The sequence below is a fragment of the Paroedura picta genome, chromosome 16, assembly GCF_049243985.1.
Source record: "Paroedura picta isolate Pp20150507F chromosome 16, Ppicta_v3.0, whole genome shotgun sequence".
NCBI classification, from domain to species: domain Eukaryota; kingdom Metazoa; phylum Chordata; class Lepidosauria; order Squamata; family Gekkonidae; genus Paroedura; species Paroedura picta.
The window spans coordinates 13,823,476-13,834,425 of record NC_135384.1 but is presented as its reverse complement, the minus strand read 5'-3'; the positions used below and the strand labels follow the sequence as shown (position 1 = coordinate 13,834,425).

Here is a 10,950-nt window from a genome sequence, read left to right as displayed (position 1 = left end):
TCAGCAAGTGAAAGAGCTTAATTGACTCAGATATTTTCTAAAGGCCCTGTTCACTTCTTTATTTCTTAGTGTGTAGATAAGGGGATTGAATAATGGCGTCAGAAAAGTATAGAAGATTGAGACAACTTTGTTCAAGTCCTTGTCAGAAGGAACCAAGTACACAGCTAGGATACCTCCATAAAACATAGTAACAACTATGAGGTGGGAGGAACAGGTGGAAAAGGCCTTATGTTTCCCTGTATTGCTTGGAATCCTTAGGATGGTGTCAATGATACAAATGTAAGAGGTCAGAGTTAAGGCAGTGGGGAACACCGATATAATGCTGGTAACCACAGACAGTGAGTGCTATTTCTGCCAGACTCGTGTCGCTGCAAGCCAGTTTGATCAGGGGTGGAAAATCACAAAAGAAATGATCAATTTCATTGGATTTACAAAATGACAATTTGGATGTTAATGCAATGATTACACTGCAGCCTAGGAGGCCACTCCCCCAGGAATAGCTAGCTAGCTGGATAGAAATCCTGGTATTCATAAAAGCAGAATAATGAAGTGGTTTGCATATTGCGATGTATCGATCATACGACATCACAGCTAATAGATAACATTCAGTGCCTGCCAAGGTACCAAAGCTGTACAACTGAGCCAGGCATCCTAACAGCGAAATGGTTTTGTCTCCAGTCAGAAAGCTGACCAACATCCTTGGAATAATGGTAGATGTGTAACAGATCTCCAGCCATGACAAGTTTCCCAGGAAGAAGTACATGGGAGTATGGAGGTGATGATCAGCCACAAGCAGCAGAACAATGAGGATATTTCCTGTCATGGTCATGAGGTAGATGGCCAGAAAAACTAGGAAGAGGAGAAGCTGTTGTTGGGGAAGTTCCCTGAATCCCAGCAGGATGAACATATTGACAACAGTTTGGTTTCTCCACTGTCCACTTGCCAAGGGTTGCATCTGTGGAGAAACACAGACAGCATGAAAGGTTTGCTTGTTGTCCATGTCACAAATTTGAGTGCAGAACTCTGCTTATGGGCTCATTAAACTCACTCTACCAGCAACTGCTTACATTCATACTCAGAAGTACATCTAAAATTCATGTAGACTGCAAGCATAGCATAACAGAGACACACCTGAATACAGATGCACATTCATTCCACAACCATTCCATTAACTACAGTCAATGGCACATTCCTGCCCACAACTTGCTACTTTGGAGGCACCTCTCGGGGATGAAATAAATCTCTATGTCTTCAGAAGAGAGAACTATATCTTTTTAATATACAATCCACAAAGGCATACAAATATTTCTGCTCCCTTCTTTCCATGGAAACTCACCATGATTGCCAAAACCTGCACATTGTATGTATACGTCCAAAGAATACATTAGCTTTAAAGCTGTAATGCTGAATGCTTCAAGATTCTCCGTCAACCTCTTCCTCCTTGGCTGCTTAGTAAGGAAATATGACTTTAGCAAATGAACTGCAGCTGATGGTTTGAGGCAAGCATTATTTATTGTCTTACCGTGGTTGAGGGAGTGAATCCCCTTTGGATATGTGAGGATGAATGTCCTATGCTCCACACTTGATTAAAATGTCTTGTATGAGTTATACCATCTCACTGAAAACCACCAAGGGAATTGAATCTCCATTCTCCTGGCTAATTATGAAATGTAACATTTTCATTTCTTGCATGGAAGGAAAGCAAATCTTCAAAATAAGCCAGAATTTTTTTTATTGAAATTGACTTACTTCATGACATTCATTTTTTAAAAAAAGATTATGATTTGGTTTCTATTTTCAGTAACTTTCATCATAATCCCTTATAACTGATGTGTGTAAAAAATAGCTCAATCTTTTTACATTTTTTTTTTACCCTGAAACATTTTTTACCCTGAAACATTGATGCTATGGTGCAGAATATGATTGGGAAGCATAGCTTTGTACAAGCCCTACTGGGATCCCCCCCTTCCCACCCCCTCCAGGCCCATAACTGGTCATTTTGGGAGGTGGGAATGGATCAACATGTCCATATATGGGCATATCACCCAAAAATGTTTAACAGTTTTTTAAAAAAATACAATAAAATAAATGTCATTAACTCCCACCCATTTGGGAAACCCTTCCAGGGCCATCAAGAAGTCCTAGGGTTTCACAAAACCATGATTAAGAAAGCTTGGTGTAGAGCAACATTTCTGTCCAATGGAACCTTTAAGATCAAATTTTAAGCTTTCATATGCACTTCAAAGTGCACACAATGAAATGGGAATTAAAAGTCCACAGCCAGAAGGTGGGACATGAATTAATAATTACTCTCAGACCTCTTCCACACAAGTTATCTTCCTTGGCTCACCCTATCTTTGTTCATGGGGTTTATTCTGGCTTCTGGATGATGTCGCCTGCCTCCTGTGTCTTTCCTAGGGTGGATGTGACTCTGCCTGCCAGTTGCCCCACATTAAGGGGATGCGTATAAATCCACAGTTCTTTTTATTATTATTATTGTGTTAGACAATGAGCAGAAATTTGCATCAGGGAAGTCTATAGTCAGAGCCATAGCTTCTCTCTTCCTCCCTTTCCCCTCATTAAGGAAACCCCTCTGTCCCCAGTGTGGCTGCTCCTGCAGCAATTCTACTTTGCTAGAGCCCTGCAGATGCTTAAATTAGCTCTGGTGCTATGGGGTTCTCATATCCTTAAACCACCGCTTTCCTATGAACATTCAGTGGGCTGAGAAGGTAACAGCAGAGGCTCTTTCATCAGGCAGAGACCCACAGAGAGCAGTCCAAATGTGACAGAGCCACTGACATCTCTCTGAGCAATCCAAAGAGGTGCAGCCAACCAATGCCTACTAGTGTGACCACAGCTCCTCAGTTCTATGAGTTTCCCACTCACAGATCACGTAGAAATGTGTTTCAGTCATAGTTTGGTCAAGAAGGTCATGCAACATAACTCAGAGACTGGGCTTGTCTTCCATCGAATGGAAGACAAGTGCCCTAAACAATGGGCCAAGCAGACACTCGCAAAGATCTGACCGCCCCCCCCCCATGGAGAGATGAAAAAAAGTAGGATTAATTACCTGAAGAACATTCAGGTAATCCAATATGGATGGATTTAGATGTGCAGTTTGGGCTTATGATATCTCTCACATGACAGGTCACCTGTTTGCTCTGCACACTGATAGGGAAGCAGGATAGCAGGCTTATGGCAAAATTCCAGAGGTTAGCCCATGTGATAGCCTTGTGTGTCCAGTACTGCAAGGCAGGGGTAGTCAACCTGTGGTCCTCCAGATGTTCATGCACTACAATTCCCATGAGCCCCTACCAGCATTTATTAATCCAAGAAAAACCACACTTACAAGGACTAATATATAAACTTTTATTGAAATATGAAACTGAGATGGAACAGATAAAACCATGCATGATCAAATGGATGCAAAATTTTGAGACCCAAGTGACCTTAGAACAATGGGAATATATATGGACTAGAATCCCAAAGCTTACCAACAGTCAAATTCTTAGAGAAAACTGGTATAAAATGTTCTATAGGTAGTATGTAACACCAAAAGTGATTACTGCAATTGCAAAAAGTTGTGATAATAAGTGCTGGAAATGTGCAGATAAAGTAGGTTCTTTTTATCACCTGTGGTGGAAATGTGAAAAAATGTATAAGTACTGGGCTAAGGTTCATACAATAATGCAGAAAATGTGGGATCAAAACTTACCTATGAAGCCTGAATATATGCTACTAAGTTTACCACCGTAGTGCCTCCCAGCACACACAAGAAGTTTATTCTTCTATGCGACGACGGCAGCAAGATTAGTGCTGGCTAGAAAATGGAAAACACATGATCTACTGTCAATAGAAGACTGGTTGAGCAAATTGGCAGATCTCGCCAAGATGGCTAAATTGACATTAATGGTTAATGGAAAATCAGAAGAAGCCTTTCAGGAACAATGGAGTCCTTATCTGAACTACCTAAAAAGGTAAATCAGATGGGGAAAGGAGCGGGTTTTAATAAGCTTAGATTCTAAACAATTGCTTCACTAATGTTTATTATATGTATTATATGTATCTATTTCTGTCTTTTTTGGAAAAATAAAAATTATATATATAATTATATATATGTATATATCCCCCTTCAAGGATCGCTGCCTTGTTGTGGCAAGGGGGCTTGCGTAGTTCAGTGAAGCTATGAGCTATGCCGTGCAGGGCCACCCAAGACGGACAGGTCATAGCTGAGAGCTCTGACAAAAGGTGATCCACTGGAGAAGGCAATGGCAAACCACTCCAGTATCTTTGCCATGAAAACTCTATGGACAGTTCCAATAGGCATAACGATATGACGCTGGAAGATGAGCCCCTCAGGTCGGAAGGTGTCCAATATGCTACTGGGGATGAGCAGACGGCTAGTACGAGTAGCGCCAGAATGAATGAAGCGGCTGGGCCAAAGCCGAAAGGACGCTCAGTTGTGGAAGTAACTGGTGGCGAAAAGACAGTCCGATGCTGTAAAGATTTTTATTCCATAGGAACCTGGAACGTCAGATCCATGAATCAAGGCAAGCTGGACGTGGTTAAACAAGAAATGACAAGACTGAACATCGACATTTTAGGAATCAGTGAACTAAAATGGACAGGAATGGGTGAATTTAATTCAGATGACCATCAGGTATACTACTGTGGACAAGAATCTCGCAGAAGAAATGGAGTAGCCTTCATAATCAATAAGAGAGTAGGAAAAGCAGTCTTGGGATACAATCCCCAAAATGACAGAATGATCTCAGTTCGAATCCAAGGCAAACCATTCAACATCACAGTGATCCAGGTCTACGCCCCAACCACTGCTGCTGAAGAGGATGAAGTTGATCAGTTCTATGAAGCCCTACAACACCTTCTAGAAGCAACGCCCAAAAATGATGTGCTTATCATCATGGGGGATTGGAATGCTAAAGTAGGAAGCCAAAAGATAACCGGGATAACAGGCAAGTTTGGCCTTGGAGTACAAAATGAAGCAGGGCACAGGCTGGTAGAATTTTGTCAAGAGAATACAATGGTCATAGCAAACACTCTTTTCCAGCAACCCAAGAGACGACTCTACACATGGACATCACCAGACGGTCAACACAGAAATCAGATTGACTATGTGCTCTGCAGCCAAAGATGGAAAAGTTCTATCCAGTCAATAAAAACAAGACCAGGAGCTGATTGTGGTTCAGATCATGAGCTTCTTGTTGCAAAATTTAGGCTTAAATTGAAGAAAGTAGGGAAAAGCACTAGGCCACTCAGGTATGAACTAAATCATATCCCCGACGAATACACAGTGGAGGTGACAAATAGATTTAAGGAATTAGATCTGATAGACAGAGTGCCTGAAGAACTATGGATGGAGGTTTGCGACATTGTACAAGAGGTAGCAACTAAAACCATCCCAAAGAAAAAGAAATGCAAGAAATCAAAATGGCTGTCTGAGGAAGCTTTACAAATAGCTAAGGAGAGAAGGGAAGTGAAAGGCAAGGGAGAAAGAGAAAGATACACCCAACTGAATGCAGAATTCCAGAGAAAAGCTAGAAGAGATGCCTTCTTAAATGAACAGTGCAAACAAATAGAAGAAAACAATAGAATCGGGAGGACCAGAGATCTTTTCAAGAAAATTGGAGATATGAAGAGAACGTTTCATGCAAAGATGGGTATGATAAGGGACCAAAATGGTAGGGACCTCACAGAAGCAGAAGAGATTAAACAAAGGTGGCAAAATTATACAGAAGAACTATACAAGAGCGAGCTTAACATCCCTGATGACCACAATGGGGTAGTTACTGACCTGGAGCCAGACATCCTGGAATGTGAAGTCAAATGGGCCTTAGGAAGTCTGAGTAACAATAAAGCTAGTGGTGGTGACAGCATTCCAGTTGAACTATTCAAAATCTTAAAGGACGATGCAGTAAAAGTGCTACACTCAATATGCCAGCAAATTTGGAAAACTCAACAATGGCCACAGGATTGGAAAAGGTCAGTTTACATTCCAATTCCAAAGAAGGGCAATGCCAAAGAATGTTCAAACTACCGCACCATTGCACTAATTTCTCATGCTAGCAAAGTTATGCTCAAAATCCTACAAGCTAGGCTCCAGCAATATGTGGACCGAGAACTTCCAGAAGTACAGGCAGGATTTCGAAGAGGCAGAGGAACTAGAGATCAAATTGCCAACATACGCTGGATCATGGAGAAAGCTAGGGAGTACCAGAAGAACGTCTACTTCTGCTTCATTGACTATGCTAAAGCCTTTGATTGTGTGGAACACAACAAATTGTGGCAAGTTCTTAAAGAGATGGGAATACCAGAGCATCTTATTTGTCTCTTGAGAAATTTATATGCAGGTCAAGAAGCAACAGTGAGAACTGAACATGGAATCACTGACTGGTTCAAAATTGAGAAAGGAGTTCGGCAAGGCTGTATACTGTCGCCTTGCCTATTTAACTTGTATGCAGAGCACATCATGAGAAATGCGGGATTAGAGGAGTCACAAATTGGGATCAAGATTGCAGGGAGAAATATCAACAACCTCAGATATGCAGATGATACCACTCTAATGGCAGAAAGTGAAGAGGAACTAAAGAGCCTGTTGATGCGGGTAAAGGAGGAGAGTGCAAAAGTTGGCTTGAAACTCAACATCAAGAAAACAAAGATCATGGCATCCGGCCCTCTCAATTCCTGGCAAATAGATGGGGAAGAAATGGAGATAGTGACAGATTTTATTTTCCTGGGCTCCAAGATCACTGCAGATGGGGACTGCAGCAAAGAAATTAAAAGACGCTTGCTCCTGGGGAGGAAAGCTATGGCAAATCTAGACAGCATCCTAAAAAGCAGAGACATCACCCTGCCAACAAAAGTGCGTTTAGTCAAGGCTATGGTCTTCCCAGTTGCAATGTATGGCTGCGAAAGTTGGACCATAAGGAAAGCCGAGCGTCAAAGAATTGAGGCTTTTGAACTCTGGTGCTGGAGAAGACTCTTGCGAGTCCCTTGGACTGCAAGGCGAACAAACCGGTCAGTCCTAGAGGAGATCAGCCCTGACTGCTCTTTAGAAGGCCAGATCCTGAAGATGAAACTCAAATATTTTGGCCACCTCATGAGAAGGAAGGACTCCCTGGAGAAGAGCCTAATGCTGGGAGCGATCGAGGGCAAAAGAAGAAGGGGACGACAGAGAATGAGGTGGCTGGATGGAGTCACTGAAGCAGTAGGTGCAAACTTAAATGGACTCCAGGGAATGGTAGAGGACAGGAAGGCCTGGAGGATCATTGTCCATGGGGTCGCGGTTGGTCGGACACGACTTCGCACATAACAACAACAAAATGTATATATATGTATAGTACTAATATATATATAGTACGCACCTGTCCATGAAATTATCTAACTGGATACTTAGTAAGAACATTATAGGGACTGAGCAAATTGGCTTTAAAAAAGGTTGTTCAACACTAGAACACCATTGCACTGTTCTATCCTTCCTATGCGATTAGTATATAAAACCACCAAGAGGAAAATTATTTGTAGCCTTCATAGATCCGAAGATGGCATTTGACTCTATCCTTAGATCATTTCTATGGAGCAAACTTGCAAATCTCAATATTGACCCTCACCTCCTATTTCTGTTAAAGTGTTTGCACTCCAATAACTCATGTCAAATAAAATTTACCCATCAGAGTCATCTAAAAAACAAAATACCTATAAAGATCGGTGTTAAGCAGGGCTGTATTTTGGCACCTCAGTTATTTAACATATTCCTACACAATCTCCCTGTGTACCTTGAGGAGGTGAACGGTCATCTACCTATGTTAGAGTCAAGACCTACTCCCCTACATTTGTATGCCAATGACATAGTGTTATTATCCAGAACAAGAATCGGTCTCAAGAGTTATCTCAACAAATTTACTGTGTACTGTCTGGAAAATAGTCTAAAAATTAACTTTGAAAAGACCAAATTAATGTGTTTTTTTTTTCAAAAAGGCATTATAAATATTCATGGGTAATTGAACAGGTCTCTCACTTCAAATACTCGGTATCCCTTTAAATTTTAACAACAAATGGCTAATGTACAAGAGGAAAGTTAGGAGTTCTATTAAAGGTCCATTGGCTCTGTTAACAATTTTTTATTTTTAAAAGGGCAATCATGACCTCAACGCAACGCTGAAAATATATATGGACAAAATGGTCCCACAGATGCTTTATGGGATACCAATCTGGATCGAGGCATTTAATCATGATCTAGAAGCACTTCATGTGTTTTTCCTCAGGTCATTATTCCAAGTCCCTAGAAATGTGGCTAATGACATCTTAATTGCCGAACTAGGCCAATAGAGTCTCAAAACCAGAGCCTGGTCTCTGACATTTAGATACTGGATCAGTTTTCATTTTACGGCGCAGTCAAATAACCTTTTGGCTGCCCTGTTAAGTGATCCCAACAATTCCAATTGGTCTCATAGACTTTCTAACAAACTCCTCTCATTGGACTTAGATTTACACTCTTTGTTGAATCTTGAGGAGAAAAGTATATATAAGTTCATAGTAAGGAGACTGGAGGACATTGAATATCAATCCTTACTGTCATTTACATCTTCATCTTGCTCTCCCCATGTATGGAATATTATCCCATTATATAATGTTATCGCACCCTACCTTACCATTATTGAAGATTACTCCGACAAGAAAGCTTTCATGCTTGCTCGGCTGAACTCTTTCACTTCTAATGTTCTCTTAGGGAGATTTAACCATATTCATTTAGCAGAGAGATTATGTTTTAATGGTTGTATGGTTCCTGATCTTCTTCCTCATATTATTTTGTTTTGACCCAAGTTTTCTTTATACCGCTATGTCTTATCTGACATTGTATCCTCCCTTCAATTCCACTGTGATGAAACTGCCCAAACTGTCTCTACTGTAGCATTATTAGGCAAGGTTTTTTGAATTAATTTGTTGTTTTTAACAAAACTGAGTAACTCTAGCTGATTTTTAAAAGTTTTTACTACGCATCTCCCTACATGTATTATTCATTATGCCAATAAAGGCTTCTGGTTTCTTGGTCCTCTTAAAGTCATTCCTTATAAACCATATATTTTTCTGCTTCTTAATATGCTTGCTAAAATAATTGCTTGTACTTATGGATACAAGATTGTGCAGAATACCAGCCAGTACAAAGCTTACAATAAAATAAACATGCATAATATCAGGATGGAAAATTACCACAATAATGAAGGCAGGATTCTTGGATCAAAATTATTACCTAACAAATGAAATTATAAATGCAACCACAGATAATGAAAAAACAACTTTTCTGTCTTGCTTTTAACATCCTAGGAACTATCACTGCCTGTTCCTTTTATAATGAAATGAAAGGGAACTTATTTGTCATGTGAATACTTTCTCTCAGCATGTGAAAGAGGTTAATTGACTCAGATATTTTCTCAAGGCCCTGTTCACTTCTTTATTTCTTAGCGTGTAGATAAGGGGATTGAATAATGGCGTCAGAAAAGTATAAAAGATTGAGACGACTTTGTTCAAGTCCTTGTCAGAAGGAACCAAGTACACAGCTAGCATACTTCCATAAAACATAGTAACAACTATGAGGTGGGAGGAACAAGTGGAAAATGCCTTATGTTTCCCTGTATTGCTTGGAATCCCCAAGATAGTGTCAATGATACAAATGTAAGAGGTCAGAGTTAAGGCAGTGGGGAACACCGATATAATGCTACTGACCACGGACAGTGCTATTTCTGCCAGACTCGTGTCGCTGCAAGCCAGCTTAATCAGGGATGGAAAATCGCAAAAGAAATGATCAATTACATTGGATTTACAAAAAGACAATTTGGATGTTAAAGCAATGATTACAGTACAGCCCAGGATACCACTCCCCCAGGAATAGCTAGCTAGCTGGATAGAAATCCTGGCATTCATAAAAGAAGAATAACGAAGTGGTTTGCATATTGCAATGTATCGATCATAGGACATCACAGCTAATAGATAACATTCAGTGCCTGCCAAGGTACCAAAGCTGTACAACTGAGCCAGGCATCCTAACAGCGAAATGGTTTTGTCTCCAGTCAGAAAGCTGACCAACATTCGCGGGATAATTGTAGATGTGTAACAGATCTCCAGGCATGACAAGTTTCCCAAGAAGAAGTACATGGGAGTATGGAGGTGATGATCAGTCACAAGCAGCAGAACAATGAGGATATTTCCTGTCATAGTCATGAGGTAGATGGCCAGAAATACTAGGAAGAGGAGAAGCTGTTGTTGGGGGAGTTCCCTGAATGCCAGCAGGATGAACATATTGACAACAGTTTGGTTTCTCCACTGTCCACTTGCCAAGGGTTGCATCTGTGGAGAAACACAGACAGCCTGAAAGATTTGCTTTTCTTCTGTGTCACAAATTTGAGTGCAGAACTCTGCTTATGGGTTCATTAAACTCACACTACCAGCAACTGCTTACAGTCATACTCAGAAGTAGATCTAAAACTCATGTAGACTGCAAGCATAGCATAATAGAGGCATACCTGAATACAGAATGCACATTCATTCCACAACCATTCCATTAACTACAGTCAATGCCACATTCCTGACCACAACTTGCTACTTTGGAGGCACCTCTGGGTGATGAAATAAATGTGTATGTCTTCAGAAGAGAGGACTATAGCGTACTGTCATGAACCCTGGTTCATGCCCCCTCCTTTTGGTACATTCTTCTGGACTCCTCCAGGCCGGGCGTCATATATCCATAAATCCTTGTGTTGGTTCCTGTATGTCTTTGCATATCAAAGCTGCCCACAGCATTCTTATCTCTCCCACTTTTTGCTACCTTGTTTGTCACGCTGGAATCTCAACAGACTGTTAGTTTAAATTAAAGCTGGGACATCTGGCTAGGCTGGGAATCTTTGTAACATTTTGCAAATGTACCTTTCCTGCCAT

The 10,950-nt window shown here is 40.8% G+C and overlaps 2 protein-coding genes across 2 annotated transcripts; both read right to left on the bottom strand.

Annotated features, from left to right (window-relative positions):
• On the bottom strand, positions 1-1,000 carry LOC143825381 (olfactory receptor 2AP1-like). The gene is given in 2 exon segments (XM_077313408.1): positions 1-339; positions 341-1,000. Coding segments are annotated over 2 exon segments (999 nt in total).
• Positions 1,001-9,411: 8,411 nt separating this feature from the next.
• Positions 9,412-10,950, bottom strand: LOC143825380 (olfactory receptor 2G3-like). Its single transcript, XM_077313407.1, has 2 exons — positions 10,939-10,950; positions 9,412-10,362 (listed from the first exon to the last, which is right to left on the bottom strand). The coding sequence occupies exons 1-2, from the start codon at positions 10,948-10,950 to the stop codon at positions 9,412-9,414; spliced, it is 963 nt and encodes a 320-aa protein (XP_077169522.1).